Raw genomic sequence first — 24,382 nt, 5'->3', positions numbered from 1 at the left:
CTGCCCTGCCACCCCTCTAGTTACACTCGCAACTATCAAGTAGAACTAAACTCTAAACCTTAGCAAAACACACCCAGCCGCTATTCAGCAATGATGTGCAGTTCTAAATTCATTTTAAGTTCAACAAATATACAGCACTAATTGTTCAACTTATACAATGATGACATACAGACTTTCAATTGAACCTCAAAGTGCCAGGTAAAACTTTAGCCATTTAAAATTCTTCTTCCAGAATAATCACTTATCTTCAACAATTACCATTCCACAGCTGAACACACATTATTAACATAGTAAGTCAATAAGTCCGGTGACAGACACTTTAAAGGACAAGTATAAAAATAGTTGGATGTAGTTTGAAATATTTCAACATGGCACCATATTATAATCTATACCCGAGTTTTCTTTCAAAAGAACCTTGGATGACCTTCTAGATATGATCAGATAAAGACCCCACCGCCCCTTAGAATAAACCTATACCCTTAAATCAAGCAGTACTATTAGGAATCCAAAAATCCAACTGAAAGTTTGGATTTATTTTGGAGAAGGTCAGCTTAATCTATTTAGAGTAACAACTTGCATTTATTAAGTGCTTTTTAACAAAGAAAACATCCCACATTTCATACAGGAGAAATGAATGGCAAGCAGTAATAGTTTGTTACCTGAACCCCCAACTGGTTTGGAGAGATAATAGGTTATAATATATAGTGGATACAGAATCTTTGACATAGAATAAATGTTATTTTTTTTGATGGTAGAAAATTTATTAGACAGATATTGTTGTCTTTTCTATTGAAGATAAAGGTACTGCCACATGATACAGCACCGCAAAGATTTGTCAGCTTATTTTGTGTTTTGAATTGCAGAACAATTTACTACCGTGTTTATATTACAAGATATTCTATTTTGTACAGATCGAAAAAGTAAGGTTGGTGGGCACCATATATTCCTGATAGATTTAGTTGCCAATTAAGAACAGTCAGTGTAGTAAAATACCACATGTATTTTTCCTCACCATTGCTGCAGGAAAGTGCATTCAGCCAGTCTTGCAAGGTTAATGCTAATATTCAATTTGTACGAAAAGCTTACTGTCCCCGAAATAATTCCATGTGCTACCAATAAAACACTCAGAAATTATGTCTATTCAAGCCAGCTGAAAAGCAACACTCCAACATCGAAATGGACAAAATCAAAACCTTTTCCATACCTTAAAGTTTGCAACGGTCTGTTTCTTGGCTTTTTGGAACAAACTCGAACGTAATCCTTCTTGTTTACATTTTCAATAAACTTCACATACACCCGTTTGTATTTGGTTTTTGCATCTCCAAAGTATCCAAGATACTATAGATTAAGAAATTTGAAAAATATTTTTTAAAAGATCAGTGGTTCAGAGCAACTTCTTTATGTACATGAATCTGTCAGCCACTTACTTATCCAAAGTATTTTTAATAACTTGTCATTCCGTTACCTACGCAAGAACGACAATATTATTTCTATTCTTTACCATTTTCCTTCGCTCAATACTTTACAGAACAGTCTTCACACCTAGACAAATACAGGATATTGCTCTGTGTTTAATAACACATATGTCCTATAATTAACAAGCTCCTCAGGCACCCCATTATCTTCTGAAACTTAAACCCAGTAACTTGATATCAATAATAAGAAATGTTGCGAGCATCAGCGACTGAAGAGGAAAAGGTGAGGAATATTTGTAAAACTTTGATGTACAAAGTAAATTGGTGTCAGGAACCCACTGACCCTTGTCTGCTGCCCTATTATTTGCAGCTTGGTCTTGAGGAGTCACTGAAATGCTTGGCATGGTAATGGTGGTAAATTAAATCTTTCAAATGTATAACAAATTCTGTTCCTTTTATATTCATTGATGTAGAATATCTGAAAACAATGATATCCAAGGAATTTAATAATAGTGCCAGCACATACGATCAGCAGAGTTTTACTCTAATTCTCCAGCTGACATCGCACAATGCTGCTTTTAAGTGGGTCACATGTATAAATCAAAGCAGCAGAGGTATGCAATGTGGGAAATCATGAAGGCTGAGTTTGGTACAAAGATTTCAGTTGTAAGTAAACAAGTTACAAGCACAACCAAACACTTCCCTTTTTAAAAATTTCACAAAATGTTATGTGCAGACAAGGAAATGGACCTCTCCGTTGTATTACCCATTGCCAGCATCAAGCATTCCCAGAACAAGTAAATTACAATTTGGGAGACAGTTTACTCTGTCCCAGTAACAAGTCTAAAATGCATTAAAGAATAACCTGTATTTTAAGATAACCAACAAATCTTAAGTTTCATCAGACCATGTTTCAAAACAATAAACAAAAGATTAGAAAATGTACTAAGTACTGATCCGATCATGAACTCAGGTCCACTTCCCTGCCCGCTCTCCATAACCCCTTATCGTTTAAGAAACTGTCTATTTCTGTCTTAAATTTATTCAATGTCCCAGCTTCCACAGCTCTAAGGCAGCGAATTCCACAGATTTACAACCCAATAAAATGTGAGCAATTAAAAAAAATTCTAAGCAATAAACTGTTTATAATATTCCCCCATATCAAGGCATTGCACACACTTCTATATTGACAATGAAGAGATTTCACTCACGCTGTTCGTTGCAGAGAATTGTCTCCGTCCATCTTTTACTTCAGGCATAAATTTTTGTAACAAAGCTTTTTGTACCTTCCATATAGCAGGAGGTTCTCTACCTGTGTTTAAGGCCACCTACAAACAAGCAACTTAGCATTAGATAGGAAAAGTAATGCAGTTTCCTTTTCAGTCATTGATCTATACCAATGCTGCGCCGGTCTGGATAAGTTCAGAGATAGTTTGAGAATCAAACTGTGCACATTTAAAATATTCAAACTGCAACTAAATCAACTTGGATGGTATTGTACTGTAGATTCAGATTTTTGAATGCAGGAACTCAAAATCGAAGCTGATTGGGGGGTGCGGGAGCGTTGGGGGGGGGGGGGCGGACCTGCAACTTGAGAATCCAAAAGTCTAGCTAAAATTTAGATAGGGACTTGCATATAACTTGCCTCCAAATATTAATACATTTACAACTAATATTCAAGGGATATGCTGATTTTATATAAATGCTATTAACAATTAAGATTCTCTTAATTTTTCTCAGATGCTATTTCAGAGGCACTCAATAGCCCTGAGCATTATCTAAAATTAATCAAATTAATCGATCAATGCTCAGTATCTATTAACAAATTAAAGGCTTGCCGATCTAAATAATTTGCATTTATATTACGCCTTTAATATAAAACTATATCCAAGGTGCTTCAGCGAAGCGTAATCAGACAAAAATCAGCACAGAGCTGAAAAAGCAACTATTAAGAGGGGTGACTAAGAGCTTGATAAAAGATTTTGGTTTTAATGTTTTAAAGTAGGAAAGCTTTAACAAAAGTTACGATAAATTTAAGGTTACCTAGCACAGCAGCATTTGAGTGTACAGTCATTTTTGTAATAACAATTTAGGAGCTCTAGTGGTCAGACCTAATTTAAAAATTCCAGTAATTTAAAAAGTAATGGAAATTTATGGTCAACAGGCTCCATTACCAAACTGCTCCTGTAGAGTTTGACTTGGAAGGTGACCAAACATACTAAATAGCACAACGCACTTAAGTGAAAAAAGACACGGCTGCTACAGCTTACTCATCATTCTTAAACTCCTAAAATAACTTTCCAATGTAAAAAAAATCAAGTACGGCCAATCTCAATTTGGAATCCATTTTGTATCAGAATTATTTCCACTTTTAGGGCTGGATTTTCCACTGCATCTCCGCCCGGTATTGGGCGGAAAACCACCCGGTGGAAATTTCCAGAAAGAGTTCCGCTGACGGTTTCGAAATACCGCTGGGGAGCGGACTGTTGGCGTGCACCGTCCAAAAACCACTACCGTCCAAGTTTGGGCTCAGCGGTGACCCGTAGTAGAGTAGAAAAAAAATGCCCACGAAAAGCAGCCAAAGCTGGACAGTAGGTAAGTAGCTCAGCAAAAAAAGGTAAGTTAGAGTTTTTTATTATTTTTTAATTCTTTTACAGCGATTAAGTTGAAAAGGGTCCCAAGAATGTTCTCTGATTTTTTATTTTATGTTTTTTGGAAAAAATATTTTTTGCATTTTCCCCCCTCCTAGGCCCAACCCGCAGCCTCGGTCTAAATTTTAGTAATTGCTACATAGATGTGCCTTAGCTATCAATTCTGCCTCTCCCACCCTTTCAGACAGTGAATTCCAGACCTCTGGGTGAAATAAATTCTCAACTCTCCTCTAATCCTTCTACCAATTACTTTAAATCTATGCCCCGTAATTATTGACCTTTCTACTAAGTGAAATAAGTGCTTCCTATATAATCTATCTAGGCCCCTCATAATTTTATACACCTCAATTAAGTCGCCCCTCAGCCTCTTCTGTTCCAAAGAAAACAACCCCAGCCTATCCAATCTGTCCTCAAAGCTAAATTTCTCCAGTCCTGGCAACATCCTCATAAATCTCCTCTGTACCCTCGAGTGCAATCACATCTTTCGTGTAATATCGTGACCAGAACTGTACGCAGTATTCTAGCTGTGACCTAACCAGTGTTTTGCACAGTTCAAGCATAACCACCCTGCTCTTATATTCTATGCCTCGGCTAATAAAGGAAAGTATCCCGTATGTCTTCTTAACCACCTTATCTACCTGTCCTACTACCTTCAGGGATCTGTGGACATGCGTGGCTCAGTTGGTAGCACCCTCGTCTCAGAATCAATTTGAAGAAGATTGGGGTTCAAATCCCACTCCAAAGACTTATAAACAAAGAAACTTACAGCGCAGAAGGAGGCCATTTCGGCCCACCGTGTCTGCGCCGGCCAACAAAGAGCCGCACAGTCTTCGGTGTGAAGCCTTGAAGGTTACATATAAACCTATGAACACTGAACAATGATGGAAAGGCAAAGAGCACCCAGCCTAACCAGTCAGCCCCACACAACTGCGACAACTCTTACATTGAAACATTCTACACTCCACCCCAACTGGAGCCATATGATCGCCTGGGAGAGGTAAAAATCAGATAAAAACCCAGGCTAATTTAGGGAGAAGAAAATCTGGGAAAATTCTTCTCCGACCCATCCAGGCAATCAAAACTAGTCCAGATCACCCTGGTCGTATTCGATTCCCTGCAGTACTTACCATTATATCTGTGCCGGCCAACAAGAGGTTATCCAGTCTAATACCAATTACCAGCTCTAGGTCCGTAACCCTGCAGGTTACGGTACTAAGTGCCCATCCAACCATCTCTTAAAAAGTGGTGAGGGTTTCTGCATCCACCACTCTTCCAGGCAGAGAGTTCCAGATCCCCACAACCCTCTGCGTGAAGACGCCCCCCCCCCACCCCCGTCCCTCAAATCCCCTCTAAACCTTCCACTTACCACCTTAAAACTATGTCCCCTCGTAATAGACCCCTCCATCAATGGAAATAGGCCCTTACTATCCACTATGTCCAGGCCACTCAAAAATTTTGTACACCTCAATGAGGTCTCCTCTCAACCTCCTCTGTTCCAATGAGAACAAACCCAGCCTATCCAATCTGTCATCAAAGCTAAGATTCTCCATTCCAGGCAGCATCTAGTAAATCTTCTCAGTACCCTCTCTCGTGCAATCACATCCTTCCTATAACATGGCGACCAGAACTGCACGCAGTACTCCAGCTGTGGCCTAATCAAAGTATTATACAATTTAAGCATAACCTCCCTGCTCTTGTATTCTATGCCTCGGCCAATAAAGGCAAGCATTCTGTATACCTTCTTAACCACCTGGCCTGCTACTTTCATGGATCTGTGGACAAGCACTCCAAGGTCCCTTTGTTCATCTACACTATTAAGAGGCCTACCGCTTAATGTGTATACCCTTTCCTTATTAGCCCTCCCAAAGTGTATTACCTCACACTTCTGAATTAAATTCCATTTGCCACTGCTCTGCCCACCTGACCAGTAGATTGCTGTCCTCTTGCAGCCCATGACTTTCCTTTTCATTATCAACTACACAGCCAATTTTAGTGTCGTCTGCAACGTCTTAATCATACTCCTATATTCAAATGTCTCCACAAGATCCTACAAATCCCCTGGGAGGTCAGATGCACCAACATTAGCGTCCTCAATCAGGCCAATATCCCTAGCATTGAAGCACTGACCACACTTGATCAGCTCCGCTGGGCAGGCCACATAGTTTGCATGCCAGACACGAGACTCCCAAAGCAAGCGCTCGACTCGGAACTCCTTCACGGCAAACGAGCCAAGGGTGGGCAGCGGAAACTTTACAAGGACACCTTCAAAGCCTCCCTGATAAAGTGCAATGTCCCCACTGACACCTGGGAAGCCCTGGCCAAAGACCGCCCTAAGTGGAGGAAATGCATCCGGGAGGACGCTGAGCTCGAGTCACGTCGCTCAGAGCATGCAGAAATCAAGCGCAGGCAGCAGAAAGAGTGTGCGGCAAACCAGTCCCACCCACCCCTTCCTTCAGCGACTATTTGTTCCACCTGTGACAGAGACTGTGCTTCTTGTATTGGACTGAACAGCCACCTAAGAACTCATGTTAAGAGTGGGAGCAAGACTTCCTCAATTCCGAGGGACTGCCTATGATGACTCCCTATATTCAAATCTAAATCATTGATATATACCACAAAAAGCAAGGGACCCAGTACTGAGCCCTGCGGAACCCCACTGCAAACATCCTTCTAGTCACAAAAACATCAACCATTACCCTTTGCTTCCTACCTCCAAGCCAATTTTGGATCCAACATGCCACTTTGCCCTGGATCCCATGGGCTTTAACTTTTGTGACCAGTCTACTATGTGGGACCTTATCAAAAGCTTTGCGAAGTCCATATATACTACATTGTACACACTACGCTCATCGACCATCTTGGTTACCTCCTCAAAAAAAAAATCAGATTACTCAAACACGATCTTCCCTTAACAAATCCGTGCTGACTGACTTGTGTACAAAAATCTAGGCTGACAATCCAGCGCAGTACTGAGGGAGCACTGCACTGTTGGAGAGGCCATCTTTCAAATACAATGTTAAACTGAGGCCCTGTCTGCTCACTGAGGTGGACGTAAAAGACCCTATCGCACTATTTCGAAGAAGAGCAGGAGAGTTATCCCACGTGCCCTAGCCAATATTTATCCCTCAATCAACATCATTAAAATAAATTATCTGGTCATTATCACACTGCTGATTGAGGGAGTTTGCTGTGCGCAAATTGGCTACCGCATTTCCTACATTACAACAGTGACAACACTTCAAAAGTACCTCATTGAATGCAAAGCACTTTAGGACATCCGGTGGTCATGAAAGGTGTTATATAAATGCAAGTCTTTCTTTTCTGTCTTTTTCTTTTCCTGCACTCTAAAGTCACACCATTCCTTTATGCTTCTCAGTATCCTGTTAGCCCTCCTCAAATGCATGACCACACACTTCTCTGGATTGAATTCCATTTGCCACTTTTTTGCCCACCTGACCAGTCTACAGCTTTCTTCCTGACCATATGGCCGTTTTTGTATCATCTGCAAAACTCTTAATCATGCCCCTGCCACTGAATTCATTCAAAAGCCTCCACTTCTCTTAAAATGCTTTTAAAACTTCCACCATATTAATTATGCTACAAAAACAGATATTTGAGTTACCAGAGCCCTTGTCTTAACACAAAATTATGAGCTTCATTTTTTTTCCTCATTCTTCTAAACATTCCTTTAGACACAACCACTTTCTTAAAGCTTATACATACGTGGCTATATCATTTTGGCAATATTAACTTCATTACAAAGCTATGCCTTTCAGAAATCTTGAAGTTAAAAAGAATCTGAAATATATTTTTGATGTTAAATCATAATTTTTTGCGACAAGGTAAAATATTAGCCTTTTAATTTTAGTAAAACAGAACCTTACTTCACATAATTCTTACCATGATTTCATGAAAAATAAAAACGCTATGAAGGAAGAGAAACAGATTTGTAGAACACAAATTGGAGCAGCTGTGTTGTGGGAGAAATGAGAAAAAGGCAAACAGGCTACAAATTAACGTCTGTACATAATGTGATCAAGTGATTTGCATCATCTCATTAAGGAATACACTAGTACCAGCAATAACTTGCATTTATATAGCACCTTTAACATAGCAAAACGATCCAAAGTGCTTCACGTGAGCGTTAATCAAAATTTGACACTGAGCTACAGAAGGAGAGATCAGGAAAGATGATCAAAAAGCTTGGTCAAACATGTAGGTTGTAAGGAGCATCTTAAAAGGGGGAAGAGGTGTAGAGAGGGGGAGAAGTTTAAGGATGAAATTCCAGAGATTAGGGCCATGGCAGCAGAAAGCACAGCCGCCAATGGCGGAGAGACTAAAATCAGGGATGCACTTGGTGCCAGAATTGGAGAAGCATAGAGATCTCGAAGGCTTGCAGGGCTGGAGGAGATTAGAGAGACAGGACGAGGCCATGGAGGGAGTTAAAAACAAGGATGAGAATTTTTAAATTGAGGTGTTGCTGGACCAGGAGCCAAAGTAAGCAGCAAGCACAGGGGTGATGGGTTCACCTGGACTTAAAATATGGCAGCAGAGTTTTGGATAAGCTCAAGTTTACGTAGGGCATAAGATGGGAGGCTGGCCAGGGGAGCATTGGAATAGTCAATTCTGGAGATAACAAAGGCATGGATATGACCTCATTTCTCTCATCTGGAGGGAGGAGAGCATGCTGGGAGATCTTAGAAATGCAGTGATTGTGACCATCTTTAAAAAAGGGGACAAGTCCGACTGCGGCAACAACAGAGGAATCGCCCTGCTATCAACCACTGGGAAAGACATCGCTAGAGTCCTCCTCAATCGTCATCTCCCCGTGGCCGAGGAGCTCCTCCCGGAGTCGTAGTGCGGATTTCGTCCCCTCCGGGGCACAACGGACATGATTTTTGCAGCGCGACAACTGCAGGAAAAATGCCAGCCCTTGTACATGGCCTTCTTCGACCGTACAAAGGCCTTTGACACTGTCAACCGCGAGGGTCTATGGAGCGTCGTCCTCAGTTTCAGATGCCCCCAAAAGTATGTCACCATACTCGCCTGCTCCACGACGACATGCAAGCCGTGATCCTTACCAACGGATCCATCACAGACCCAATTCATGTCTGGACCGGGGTCAAGCAGGGCTGAGTCATCGCCCCAATCCTCTTCTCAATCTTCCTCGCTGCCATGCTTCACCTCACAGTTGATAAGCTGGAGTGGAGCTAAACTACAGAACCAGTGGGAAGCTGTTCAACCTTCGCCATCTCCAGGCCAGATCCAAGACCACTCCAACCTCTGTTGTACGCAGACGACGCCTGCGTCTGTGCACACACAGAAGCTGAACTCCAGGACATAGTCGACGTATTCACCAGCATGTCCTCACCGCACAGCACTGCCCCCCCCAAACATCATGATCCATGGCGTGGCCCTGGACAACGTGGACCACTTCCCCTATCTCGGGAGCCTCCTATCAACAAGGGCAGGCATTGATGATGAGATCCAACACCGCCTCCAGTGCGCCAGTGCAGCCTTCGGCCGCCTGAGGAAAAGAGTGTTTGAAGATCAGTCCCTCAAAACGGTCACCAAGCTCATGGTCTACAGGCCCTGAGTAATACCCACCCTCCTGTATGGCTCAGAGACGTGGACCATGTACAGTACACACCTTAAGTCACTGGAGAAATACCACCAGCGATGTCTCCGCAAGAATCCTGCAAATCCCCTGGGAGGACAGACGCACAAACATTAGCGTTCTCGTCCAGGCCAACATCCCCAGCATTGAAGCACTGACCACACTTCATCAGCTCCGCTGGGCAGGCCACATAGTTCGCATGCCAGACACGAGACTCCCAAAGCAAGCGCTCTACTCGGAACTCGTCCACGGCAAACAAGCCAAAGACGGGCAGAGGACACCCTCAAAGCCTCCCTGATAAAGTGCGACACCCCACCTGACACCTGGGCGACCTTGGCCATAGACCGCCCTAAGTGGAGGAAGTGCATTCAGGTGGGCGCTGAGCACCTCGAGTATCGTCGTCGAGAGCATGCAGAAATCAAGCGCAGGCAGTGGAAGGAGCGTGCGGCAAGCCAGGCTCCCTGCCCACCCTTTCCCTCCACGACTATCTGTCCCACCTGTGACAGAAACTGCGGTTCTCGTATTGGATTGTACAGCCACCTAAGAACTCATGCTAAGAGTGGAAGCAAGTCTCCCTCGATCCCAAGGGACTGCCTATGATGATGATGATGGATATGGGTTTCAGCAGCAGATGAAGTGAGGCGGGGTGGAGTGGTCGATGTTACAGAGGTGGAAGTAGTCAGTCTTGGTGATGGAGCGGATGTGTGGTTGGAAAGCCATCTTGGGGTCAAACGCAACACCAAGGTTGCGAACAGTCTGGTGCAGCTTCAGACAATTGCCAGGGAGAGGGGTGGAATTGGTGGCTGGGAAATGGAGTTTGTGGTGGGAAGCCAATGGCTTCAGCCTTGCCAATATTTAGTTGGAGGAAATTTCTGCTCATCTAATACTGGATGTCGGATAGCAGTGTGACAAATCAGAGACACTGGAGGGGTCAGGAAAGGTGGTAGTAAGATAGAGCCGAGTATGATCAGCAGACACGTGAAACCTGACATGCTATCCAATGATGTCACTGAGGGGCAGCATGTAGATCAGAAAAAGGGGGCCAAGAATAGATCCTTGGGGGACTCCAGAGGCAACAGTGTGAGAGTGGAAGAGAAGCCATTGAAGGTGGTTCTCTGGCTACGATTTGATAGACAAGAATGGAACCAGGCAAGGGCAGTCCCTCCCAGCTGGACGCGGAGCAAAGAGGATGGTGTGGTTAACCGTGTCAAAGGCGCTGCGGACACATCGTGAAGGATGAGGAGGGTCAATTTACCAGAGTCACAGACTGTCATTTGTGACTTTGATGAGGGCTGTTTCAGTACTGTGGCAGGGGCGGAAATCTGACTGGAGGGAATCAAACATGGAATTGGCGGAAAGAAGGGCTCGGATTTGGAAGGCGACAACGCGTTCATGGACTTGAGAGGAAAGAGGTTGGAGATGGGACGGTGTTTGCAAGGACAGAAGGGCCAAAGGAGGGAATTTTCTGGGGGGAGGGGTGATGACGGCAGATTTGAGGGGAGAGTGGGGGGGGGAAAACAGTACCTGAGGAGAGGGAGCCGTTGGCCCATTTCTACTTTAATTTAGACAGCCCAGCCGAGAACAGAAACTCGTACGTGGGAAATAACAGAGTAGAACTCACTATCTAATATTTGCTCTGGACTGGCCAACACATTTTTTTTTTTTAAAAAGAGGCAGTGTAGATATCTGGAATCTGAAAACCATTTATAAAGAAAATATTATATTTAATTTATAGGGAAAAAAATTGTAATCTGCTTTGCAGGGACTGGCAACATTAAAATATATTACCAGAAAAAATATAATCATTTTATTTTTTGGCCAGGGACTCTCATGCTGAAGTATTCTTGGTAGTTATGAATTCAAGTCGCAGTGCTTGGAGATGTTCAACAGAAGCTTGCAGTAAACTGACAAGAACTTGGAAAACAACGGCAAATTTCATAAATACGAAGAACTTATATTTATACAACATCGCATTACATCTCTCAGAAATGTCACAAAGATTATGTATAATGAATTAATTCAAAATGCAGCTACTTTTATAAGCAAATCTAAACCATTTTGCATACAAGATTCCACAGCAGCAATGAAATGAATGCTTTTTTTGGTGATAATGGCTGTGGAAAGAATATTGGCTTGGACTTAATTATCCTTTTCAAATAGTACAGTGGAACCTTTAATGCCCACCTGAATTAAAGATAGATAGATGGGTCTTGGTCTAACATTTCTCAACACCACACTGAAGGATCAGCCTGGAATATGTACTCAAATCCCAAGTGGTGGTTGAGACCAAAGTTTTTGGACTCAGAAGAGTTCTACCAAAAGAGCCAGGCTGGCACTACAGTGTCTGACAAATGGGCAGCAATACTAATGCAAGAAACGACAAGTATATATGTAGCGCATTTAACGTAGTAAAACCTCCCAAGGTGTTTCACAGCACAGGACACAAGACAAAAAATGACACCGAGGCACATAAGGAGAAATTAGGATAGATGACCAAAAACTGAAACATTCTACAATCAAAGAGGTAGGTTTTAAGGAGCATTTTAAAGGGGAAAGAGAGGTAGAGAGGCGGAGGAGTATAGCAAGGGAATTCCTGAGCTTAGGGCCGAGGCAACAGAAGACACGGCCACAAATGGTTGAGCGATTATAATCAGGGATGCTCAAGAATTAGAGGAGCACAGATATCTCAGGAGTTGTGGGGCTGGAGGATATTACAGAGATAGGGAAGGGCGAGGCCATGGAGGGATTGGAAAACAGGATGATAATTCTGAAAATGAGGATGAAAATTTTGAAATCGAGGCATTGCTTAACCAGGAGCCAATGTAGGTCAGCAAGCATAGGGGTGATGGGTGAATGGGACTTGGCGTGAGTTTTGGATGACCTCAAGTTTACATAGGGTAGTATGTGGGAGGCCAGCCAGGAGTGTATTGGAATAGTCAAGTCTAGAGGCAACAAAGGCATGGATGAGGGTTTCAGGAGTAGATGAGCCGAGGCAAGGGTAGAGACAGGCGGTGTTATGGAGGTGGAAATAGGCAGTCTTAGTTATGATGTGGATATGTGGTCGGAAGCTCATTTCAGGGGCAAATATGACACCAAGGTTGCGAAGTGAGATTCAGCCTCAGACAGATGTTAGGGAGAGGGATGGAGTCCGTGGCTGTGGAACAGAGTTTGTGGCAGGAACTGAAATCAACGGCTTCGGGCTTCCCAATGCTTAATTGGAGAAAATTTCTGCTTATCCAGAACTAGCTGTCAGGCAAGCAGTCTGACAATTTAGAGACCGTGGAGGGGTCGAGCGAAGTGGTAGCAAGACTGAGCTGGGTGTCGTCAGCGTACATGTAGAAACTGATGCTGTGTTTTCGGATAATGCCGCCAGCAGCAGCAGATGAGAAATATAAGAGGGCCAAAGATAGATCCTTGTGGGACAGCAGAGGTAACAGTGTGCGAGTGGAAAGAGAAGACATTGCCAGTGAGTCTCTGGCTATGATTAGATAGATAAGAATGGAACCAGGTGAGTGCAGTCCCACTCAGCTGGATGATGGTGGAGGCGTCGGAGATGGATAGAGTGGTCAACCGTATCAAAGGCTGCAGACAAGTCAAGGAGGATGAGACCTTTGTCACAGTCATAATAGGGTGCCCATTTGTGACTTTGATGAGAGCTGTTTTGGTACTGTGGCAGGTACGGAAATCTGATTGGAGGGTTTCAAACATGGAGTTGCGGGAAAGAAGGGCACAGATTTGGGACAACACGCTCAAGGACTCTGGAGAGGAGAGTGAGGTTGGAGATGGGGTGGTAGTTTGCAAGGATGGGGGGTTGGGGGTCAAGCAATGTTTTTTTGAGAGGAGGGGTGACGACTGAGGATTTAAGGGAGAGGGGGACAGGGTAACAATGTTAGCTAACATGGGAGCCAGAAAAGGAAGTTGGGTGGTCAACAGTTTGGTGGGAATAGGGTCGAGGGAGCAGGAAGTGGGTCTCATGGACAAAATGAGGACAGAGAGGTCATGAGGGCGATTGGAGAGGAACTGGGGAAAGATGCAAGTTTAGGGCAGATGGGGGGGGGGGAAGCTTTGAGGAGGTTTGGCCCTGTGGGCTAGGGGAATGAAGTAGCAGAGGCAGCTGACCGGATGGTCTCAATCCTAGAGACAAAAAAGTCCATGAGTTCTTCACACTTGTTTTCAGAGGTGAGGGCGGAGGGGAGAGGGGTTTAAAACAGTTAGCAACAGAGAAAAGTTGGGGTTTATCTTTGCATTTCAGAATGATTGTGGAATAGCGAGCAATTTTGGCAGAAGAGAGCAGGACCCGATAATGCTTTATGTGGTCCAGCCAGATCTGGTGGTGAATGGCTAAACCAGTTGTCCGCCATATCCGTTCAAGTCAAGTTGGTCTCAAGGGAGTGAAGATGAGGGCTGTACCAATGGGAACAGCCAGGGTGAGAGCGCGCAATTGTTTTAATAGTGTTGAGGGCATCAAAAGTGGTGGTGAGAGTGTGGTTGAGCAGATCGGTAGCTACAGAATGAAGGGCCAAAGGCTGGACAGTTGGGATTTCATAAGTGCAGCTTTAAGAGAGTTAGGAGTGTTATTTCCTGGGGCAGACACAGAAGGAAGTAGGGTTTTTTGGGGGGTGGGGGAAGAATGTGGGTGGAGAGCGATACGAGGAAGTGGTCAGAGATGGACTTATCTGCAATTGACAATAAAATATATTGGTTTTTAGTCTTGGACAAAATGATGAATGAATGAAAAACACAAAAAAAAATCAAAACTAGCACAAAGAATAAAAATACAACTAAACTATTTAAAATACAGAAATCAAAAGTAAAGGAAGGAGACGAAATAGGTTTTCTTCAAAAGTATTGACACACATTTGCACTTTTCAAACATCATAAACCGCAGTTTAAATCAGTGTTAACTTTCTAGGTTTTCAGCACTTCAGCTACACGAGGATTTGAAACCAACAGGCAATATAGTAGTACTGACGGTCAGTAAAGTTTGATCAATGCTCAGTGCTTACAATAGATTAATACAACAGACACCAGCAATATTTGGGGAAAAAAAACTTTTCTCCTCTCAAACGGAGGCTTCATTCTTGAAATGGAATTTAGCATTTTATTACAAGATATCATAAAAACCACTTTGTTTGTAACCATGCAATTTTATATTGCAAGTGAAACAAGAGGCCATATTTCACACATTAACACAGCATAATCTTCATGACATTTCTAATAACCAATGTTGTTAAAAAAAAACATATTTGCAAAATGTTCTTACTGACTTAATTTTAAGATAAACTTCCTTCATGTTAACTTTTTGCATTGGTTCCCAGGTCTGCCTATCTGTTCAACTTATTTAGAGTGGGAAAAGGCATTCAGGAACATCAAGCAAGCAGGGAAATACCTACACAGATTTGAATTATCCCTGTTAAATTGCAGCTCCTGTTAACCAGTCATGGAGTGACACTCTAGGGTAGCCTTTACACCAGGCTGTTTATTTGAGGGATGGAGGAGAAAGAGAAATAAAGTACTATGATGGTGATCAGTGGTATAGTTAAGGAGATATCAGGGTTTCAAATACGGGAAATTTGCTTGCTGTTAGCAAAATGCAAGTAATGTTCTAAAATGTATGGCATAGTTAGATCTTTTAGGAATGGATGCCCTCATTAGTTGTGAACTCTACAACATGCACTTTTATATTGTAATCATCAAAAAAAAAAGAAATGCATATATGGACTTTTCTTTAAAAAATGAGTTACATACAGAACATCTGCCATTCATAGAAATGCAACTCAAATGATAAAAATGAACCTGGCACTCTGCCACTTAACAGATCTGAAACTGAATCTCAAAACACATTTTATATAGTTCTGCAGCTCTGTATATATTTTATATGGGTAAGATATAAATGTGAATAACTCCTACTGCCACCAGAAAACATTTTAACAATATGCACTAATAGCAAAGAAAGATGGAATATGACAAAACTTTCCTTTTATTATTTTAAAATTGCACAAACATAACTGGCCTCCCTCAGTATATATTACAAATAAACACACTGCTAGAAAACATTGTAAATGGTTCCCTCTATTTAGGTACTGTTCCCTCCCTTTCAAAACTGCTGTTACCACCCCCGCCTCATAAAACCTACCCTCCACACCTCTGACTTCACAAACTACTGCCCATTTCCAACCTCCCTTTCTTCTCCATAGTTCTTGAACATGTTGTGGCATTCCAAATCAGTGCTCATGTTTAATGCAATGCCATGTTTGATTCTCTCCAATTTTAACGCCTGCCACAAAGAGATGGCCCCAATCAGTCACATCGACTGTGACCATGGTGCACACTCATATTCTTTTTGACATGGTTGACCACATCATCGTCCCAACAGTTCTTTTTCCATGTCCAGCTGAGTGGGACTTCCTCGCTTGGTTCTATTCTTATCAATCTAATCGCAGCAAGAGCATATCTAGCAATGATTTCTCTTCCCATCTCCATACCGTTACCACTGGAGTCCTGCAAGGATCTATCCTTGACCACCTTGGGTTAAGTCAATGGACAGAGAGATAGCGTAAACAATTCAAAACAAATAAGTGGAATTGTGATGAGGGTGGTTATTAGCGAGAATGTGGTGTACATTAAATAACATTCTTGAGGAAATAAAGTAGGAAAGCGATTGGGGGTTTTGGTGGATAGGTCATTAAATTTGTCAGTTCAATATTCACAAGTGGTCTAGAAAGCAAATAAGATGCTAGAGTATATATGTGACTTAAAATAAGTTGATGTTCAAGTTGTATTTGGCTTTGTTTTTCTTTCCATTTACAGAAAAGATATAGAATTATTGGAGGGAGCTCAGAAGAGGGATATGAAACTGATTTCTGAGAGCGGAGTTATCAGGAAACAATCTACAACGGAACTTTACTCTCTAGAGAAGAGGATAATGGGAAACCCAACAGAGGTCCAGAAGATTTTCAGAGATATGAAGAATTTGGATCCAGGATAGCTCTTCTGTTGGTACAGGATTTGAGGACAAGACGGCCAAATTTAAAACTTAAGGGTGTCAAAGGAAAAATACATTTCTTAACATATATTTTTACTAACGGCGATAGAACTGTGGAACAGACTTGATTGATCTCAGTCATAGTGCTGTTACTGCCACTCTAACTACCCTCAATGGCCCTGGGTTAGGGAAGATAATATTGTTCAGGGTTCATACTCTTGATCACAGTCCAGCAACTGCTGCTGTAAGCAGATGTATTTGGACATCAGGTGAAGACAGATACAGCTCAGCTGTGATGAACCTCAAATAATTATCCTGCCAACAACTTGGTCAAGGCTCAGAAATGATCACCACTTTGGTGAGGTAATGAAAAAGTGATTGGTGCTCATGTATCCTAGAAGTCATGTATCCTGGGTAGAGGCAGGAGAGAGAAGTGAGAAAATTAGCAAAAGGAAAAAGCTGCCACATTATACAGAGACAGTACCTCAATGGTTACATGAATACATTTTCAGGAAAGATGCAATGTGTGTTAACAGGTGCTGTTAGACCAGGATATGCACTTTACTTCAGCGACTAGTGGTCTTATTTAGTGAGTGAGGCATCCAGATCACTGTATAGAATGGTCACTTCCCAGGTAAATTTGACGTTTAAACCACCACTATTTAATACACAGAATGTGATCGACCTTAGCATTAAAAGTTTAACCTCTTCCATTCAAACCAAGTTGAAAATGTTGTGTTAAAAACATGTCACATTACCTTAAGAGCTTTAATGTCCTCTATCTTTACAACAAATTCATCTCGTTCCCTGTACATGCCCTCCCCTCCACTTTCTATATCCTCTTCATCTGTTGAACCTTCCAGAGCAAGTAATTCTTGCTTTGCAGCTCGCTCTGCAGGATTCAGGTCATCTTGTTCATTTTGTTCGGGAGGTTCTGGAGCTTCAGTTGGCTCCTGTACTTCCTCTTGTAAAGGAGGAGGAGAAGGATTTGCAACTTTTTCCTGCTGTATAACAGCAGAAACAGAAGAGTTGGAATCCTTTTCTCCATTAGTAGAGGACTCTAGTAAAGAAAAATACATACTGAATGCAGATAACAAATGTCAAACTGTAAATACATATACCTCATACATATCTACTAATTTCATGTAAACATTAATATTTTGATATTCTTCAAATTTAGTCATATAAATCTGAATAGAACAAATAAATATGGTGCTTTAATTTGGCATTTATACAGTGAATTTAAAACACATTCTTTAGATTTACCAGCAAGTTATCTTAGCAGGGTGAATGTAATTAGAGGATATTTATTATACAATATAGCAATTAAAATAGGTTTGGATTGGAAAATAAAACTTTTGCCATGACAGCATTACTATACAGCCTTATTTTTACTCCTGCCCTGTTAAAAAAAATACATGATCACTAACTTTTTGAAACTTTTAACTGACACTGATGAGTGCAAGTTGATGGGAAACTGGCAAAAAAAAAGCTCCTATTGTTTTCTCTTAAAAACAATAGGTTTTTAAAAGAGAAAGCTCTGTCTCATTGAATACTTTTGGTACTGTACTGAATCAATAATATATTCCGTTAGTATTAAATGGTATGGGGAAAGCAAAGTGAACCTGGACTAAAAGTTTAGAGAGCCAGTGCAGGTACTTGATGGACCAACTGTTCTTCCTCTGTGGTGTAAAATTCTATGATTCTACTCCAGTAGAGTAGAACAAAATTATCAAAGATGCATTAAATTGGCATTTGTAACACATTGGCACAGTGTGCTTTTAAATTCCTGACATGATGCACATCCCTGTTCCTGTGTCCTCTGGAAATATGGAACTAGATTTTAGGTCACAGCAACTAAGAGAATTAATGTCATCTTCATGTTCAAGTGCTGGTAGCATCTATTCATTAATAAAAAGGAATCTTGTCATATACAGCCCTTCAAAGTTTTGCTACAAATAGTCAAATATATTGCATCAGTCTGTCCAATATTTAGTAAACATAAAAATCTTTGTTTTAAAGGCATAAATAACTCAGAACATGCAACTTTCTACTGCTTTCCTCCATTTCTACAACTTCCTTTAGTGAGACAAAACATATATTCTATTCTGAAGGAACAGCAAGACTACCTACATGACCATGAAATAACTATGAATCACAATACCAAATTTTACATTTGACAGTGAGTAGATTCTTTCCTACAGCCATATGTTCACAAATATACATGGGGCCTATTATTTATTTTAAGTATGGCCATAATGTAATCGTCCTTACCCGTTCTGATCAATTTTTCTTTTTTATTAGAAGGATCATCCAAAACAGAAAGTGCTGAGGAAATACTCTTCTGAAGATCCTGGTTCTTCCCAACAGAATCTTCCTCGTCAGAGGAAAATGCAGGCAATGTTTCCAGGTTTTTCTTCAGGTCATCATCTAAATTTTTGCAAGGACTGGTAGATCCACTTTCAGTAGATATTAAGGCAGTTGGCACTGACTGATGTGTTGGAACTGGTGGAAGCAAAGGAGGATGAATGGTATTGGTAGATGGACGCCTATTGCGATGTGCCATGCGCACAGAAGGTGCTGGAAACTGCTGCTTAGGTCCTGATTTAAGAAAGTCTAAAAAGGATGCAATGAAACCACTTTTAACTTCTGGTTGCTTTTCCTCAACTTCTCTAATTTTTTGATTTATCCTTTCTTGCTGGTGGTAACTCTCATAGTAACTGTCATTGGATGTATGAGGTGGGTTTGCATCTTTGGAATTCGGGCGCTTACTCTGCCCACTTCGTTTTGCTTGTTTCTGGCTACAAATGTCATCCTCTGAAGTTTCTTTAGGTCGTACTTTTGTTCTTCGTTTCTTTTGATTGCCATCGAGCGACAGGTCTAAATTAACTTCTTCAGGCAAACCGTGAGACCACCCATCTGCCTGCACTCCCAGTTTTAATTTCGGCTTTACTGGTCTCTTTAATTTCCTTTTGTTACCAGATCCTGGTGTAATTTCATCACCCAGGCTGTAATCAATGTCAGACACAGCACTCTCATCAGTGTTACTTCTACCACTAGGAATGAAGTCTGGATCCTTTGCATTATTTATGGCACCATCATCAGGAATGTCATCATTATCCTCTTCTTCAGATTCTGGATTAGCACTTAACTGTTTAAGACCTTCAATACGTTGATCACTGGCATCTTGGATGGAGTTCAAATTTGGTGCGGTTAGCCCAGGCTGTATGTGCTGGTCTGACGTTCCAAGGGTTTGCTGATCAAGGCTTGAAGTTTTAGACTGAGCTGAATTATCTAATGGTACTGCCTCTAGATCCAAATTAATTTGACTATTGCTTAATGTCAGATTATGCATATTCTGTTGATCTGGTGGGACAGCTTGTGAGGTGTGAAAATTTGGTGAAACATGTCTTACAGCCACAGTTTGAAATGTGGATTTCGAACCATCTGTACATTCGACTGATTGAATGCTGGATTCGTTACAAGCAGATTTGGCAAACTCTTGTGGAGTAACTCCACACTCCTCATTGGCAGAAAACACATCTTCAACACCAGAGAAGAGATTTCTCTCAACACCAAGCAACATGGAGTCGGGAAAACAGACAGAACTAAGGCTAACAAACTGAGACTTTGAATCTTGCCTGTCTGATGGATCAAAATGATCTTTTGTTAACTGTAGTGGTTTTGAAGATTCAGTACCATCCAACTTCATTGCCCCAGAGTTTTGCTGCAGAAGCTGTTGTTGAGATTGTGCTGCAGTAGCTTGGGCGATGCGCCTCTCAAGTTGAAGAAAGTGTGACTGATGATGTGATGCCTGAGACTGAGCTTGTATTTGCTGCGACTGTGCTGATGTTTGGGATTGACCTAGGCCTGACTGTAGTAACTGGGTCTGCTGTGCTACTGACTGCTGTATTAAAGACAATGGCATTTCACGGGATGAATCCAGGAGTACCTGTGCACTAGGCAGCTGTAACCGTGGAGTCTGGCGTACACAGTGAGTCTGTAACTGTTGTGGCGTATTAATTACATGTGCCTGATGAGCTTGTGGTCTCGTCTCCTGTGTCTTATGTAAAAGAGAATGAGGCTGCTTCAATTCTTCAGCACCCATAATTATATGTGATGATTGTGATGGATTAACTACCTTTTTTATGTCATGTGTGTTCATATTGTTGTTACTGCCAACTGGCTGACCATGATGAGTCACCATTGCTTCTATGGACCGTGTCACATTAAATTGCTTTACATGTTCATGTTTTCTTTCATCTGTTTTCGATCCCTGAAGAGTAAGACCTACAACCTGGTCTTCTAGGCGAGAATTACTCCTGATAACACTCTGAGATAGATACCGGTCATCTGCTTTTGAGACAGTATAAACAGCACTTTCTTCCCCGATTCCACTTTCTGTTAAACCTGGAGTGGAATCGAGAGAAGACTGCTGCTGTAACAATTCTTGAATAGGAAAACCCTCGTTATCTTCCTTAGATGGAACAAACAAATCTGAATCAGACTTCCTTTTAATATAAGACTGCTTTCTGTCTGTGGACGATTGAGTGTTCTGCATGGTCTGTGAATGAGGTGGTGAAGTGAAAGTAGGTGAATGTACGCCTGACAAGAACTTCTGAGACTGGGGTGAAGGAACACTTTGTGACTGACTAGTTGGTGAAGAATGCATAGACATAAAATTCTGAGTAGGACTTGATGTAGACAAATTATGTGCACGAGTAGATGAAGAATATGGTAATGATTGGGTATGCGATGTCAAAGTGAGGGATTGTCCGGAAGCATAACTTTGTGAAAGACTAACAGTTGACAAGCCCTGTGTCTGTGCAGAATAGCTGTTTTGCGACTGACTCACAGCAGGCAAACCCTGAGAATGGCCAGAAGAATAGCTTTGTGTCTGGCTAATAGAGGACAGATTCTGTGGTTGACCAGAATAGTTATCAGTGTGACTAACTGAAGGCAATACTTGTGACTGGTCAGAAGAGTAACTGAGTGTTTGACTAACAGGCGTTAGGTTTTGTGACTGGCCAGTAAAAGCAGCTGGTGACTTGCTTAAAGTAGTGAGCTTCTCAGGCTGACTGGAAGAATACACCTCTGAGTGACTGACAGTTGACATGTTTTGAGACTGTGTTGAAACATAGTTCTGGGACTGACTAATTGACATTATTAGATTTGATGCCTGTCCCGAAGAGTACACTTGTGACTGGCTTGCTATTACTGAACATTGCTTTTGTGTAGGTGTGGAGTAACTCTGCGTTTGCACAGTAGCTGTTGCACTTTGGGATTTGGCAGTTTTTGTAGAACGCTGAGCTGATCTTGATGAACAATTCTTAGCTTTTGAAGAATAATCAGGAGACTGAACTGTGGATGAATAACTCTGTGACTGCTCAACTGTTACTGCAGAGTTCTTCTGTTGCGTTCCGCCATTGCTCACCTGAGACTGGTCTCCAAGTGGACTACATGACAAACCTGCATGCCTTGAGGTTTCCTGAAAATCGACTCCACTCCCACTGCTAAGATAGCCTTGCAAGGAATGGTGAGAACTTGGTAATTGCGTCTGCACTGAATGGGAGCTGGAAGGCCGCTGGTGATGCTTAATAACACTACATTCTCTTTGAAGTGCCCTTTCAATGGAGGCAGTTGAACTAGAAAAAACTGATGTGCCATATGCTTGAGAGGCTTGTTGAGCTGACCCAATTGATGAAGGCAACAAACTAAATTGTGGTTGCAAGTGATGAGGAGCAGATTCTTGAGCAGAACGATATGTTGAAGACTGGGGTATGCTTGTACTTAAAACAGTACTACCAATCCTGTCAAAAGTCAATGGAGAAGGAACAGCTGTTTGAGAAGACTTGATTTGAAGCAAAGGATCATGTGGAGAAAGAAGCCCATTTGTTGTCGCACTGAAAGCTGCATCCTGTAGCGTCAAAGACTGTGTACCAGTAAAACTACGACTACCAAAGGAAGAAGGATGCTGGTATGCTGCAAGAGCTGATGGCGGGAATGTTCCTGAAGCTTGCAGTGCTCCAGTGACAAACAGCTCTGTAGGTGTTGAAGAGTGCATACCTAGACAATTAAAAAACAATGATAAAGCATAGTTCAAACACACTATCAAATAGGCATCTGCTGACTTGCATAAACCACCCACAATTCTATTCACATAAAACACTGGCAACTTACATAAAAGTTAATTTTAGCTTGATTTTCAGCACACGTGCTGGTTCATATAATATTCCAAAATTTGAGCCTCAACCCCACTAACACTTTCACGCAAGTTTTTAGATTACAGATAGATCCTGAGAAATAATCATCTTTCAGAACTGTCTGGTTTTTAAGTGTCCAATTATTGTGAAATGAAATCAAACACCAAATAAAAGCTAATTAGATGTCAGCAATATACATCTTTATTATGGTATAAAGTTTTTTTCCTAACAAATTTAATTAAATCCATATCTTATTTCTCTTTTTTTTTTTTAAAGTGCATACTTTTAAACTTCAATTGCTTTTTCCTCACTTCAATGTTTTATTTCAGATGCAAAGAGGCTTTTCTTTATAAACTGGCTGGAAAAAAAGCAACTCCAAAGACTATGTTTTTCTTTGATTTTATGGAAGTCAGAGGATGCAACCATATTGTTCCATATCAAAACAAGATGGGCTGTTGAATGAGCACATCCAAAGCATGCTACGGGTTCATTCAAGGTTAAGACTCCAAGAGATTATGCATTTCACGGTAGGCAGAGGAAATAGAGGGGTAAAAATATTAAGAGGGTACTTGCAGATTATTAAAAGTCTACCTTGTGCAGAGTAAGAGTGATTCATTTAATATTTCATTAAATTATGCACTGGCTCTCGTGGTCTGAAAGTTTTCACAAGTCTTCCACTTCCCAATGGAAATGACAGCGAACTATGCCATACTTTACAAAAAGTACTTCCCATCCTACTTTTAGAATTGTCATGCAAACAAACTGAAAGTAACAGATACTGAAATGGTGTCAGTCCACAGAAAGATAATTCTGTAACCTGTTTTCTATTCCAATGACCAAATCAACTGGATAAAGATTAAACACATAATCACATATACTGCCAAAATTACTGAGGTTTGTATTTGCAGCCATTTTATAAAAACTAGATTCCCCAGCATATGGCTTTTGTACCTGTATGCATAGCAACAGCTCATCATCATCATAGGCAGTCCCTCGAAATCGAGGAAGACTTGTTTCCACTCTAAAAATGAGTTCTTAGGTGACTGAACAGTTCAATACAGGAATTACAGTCTCTGTCACAGGTGGGCCAGACAGCCGTTGAAGGAAAGGGTGGGTGGGACTGGTTTGCCGCATGCTCTTTCCGCTGCCTGTGCTTCATTTCTGCATGCTCTCGGCAATGAGACTCGAGGTGCTCAGCGCCCTCCCGGATGCACTTCCTCCACTTAGGGCGGTCTTTGGCCAGGGACTCCCAGGTGTCGGTGGGGATGTTTCATTTTATCAAGGAGGCTTTGAGGGTGTCCTTGAAACGTTTCTTCCGCCCACCTTGGGCTCACCTGCCATGTAGGAGTTCCGAGTAGAGCACTTGTTTTGGGAATCTATAATAAAACCTACCATTTACCCACATTAGTCATTCAAGTTGGAACTGTATGTGGAGAGGTAGTGTACATGACTAGTGGGCAACCACATCCTCTGAATGGTTATTGGAAAGAATCCTCACATTGCACCCGGTT

At 41.7% G+C, this 24,382-nt stretch overlaps 1 protein-coding gene across 2 annotated transcripts in view; it reads right to left on the bottom strand.

Moving 5' to 3' along the window:
- qser1 (glutamine and serine rich 1) overlaps window positions 1–24,382 on the bottom strand; it is a 199,044-nt gene that overhangs the window by 30,761 nt on the left and 143,901 nt on the right. For both annotated transcript variants that reach the window (XM_070899553.1, XM_070899554.1), the window contains exons 4-7: window positions 18,943–22,734; window positions 17,427–17,728; window positions 2,627–2,743; window positions 1,205–1,338 (exon numbers count right to left, since the gene is read on the bottom strand). In XM_070899553.1, coding sequence (XP_070755654.1) covers window positions 1,205–1,338; window positions 2,627–2,743; window positions 17,427–17,728; window positions 18,943–22,734 — 4,345 coding nt within the window. The remainder of the gene's footprint in view (window positions 1–1,204; window positions 1,339–2,626; window positions 2,744–17,426; window positions 17,729–18,942; window positions 22,735–24,382) is intronic.

Source organism: Pristiophorus japonicus, chromosome 14 (genome assembly GCF_044704955.1).
Source record: "Pristiophorus japonicus isolate sPriJap1 chromosome 14, sPriJap1.hap1, whole genome shotgun sequence".
In the NCBI taxonomy this organism is placed as follows: Eukaryota; Metazoa; Chordata; class Chondrichthyes; family Pristiophoridae; genus Pristiophorus; species Pristiophorus japonicus.
This window is presented reverse-complemented; position numbering and strand designations above follow the sequence as displayed.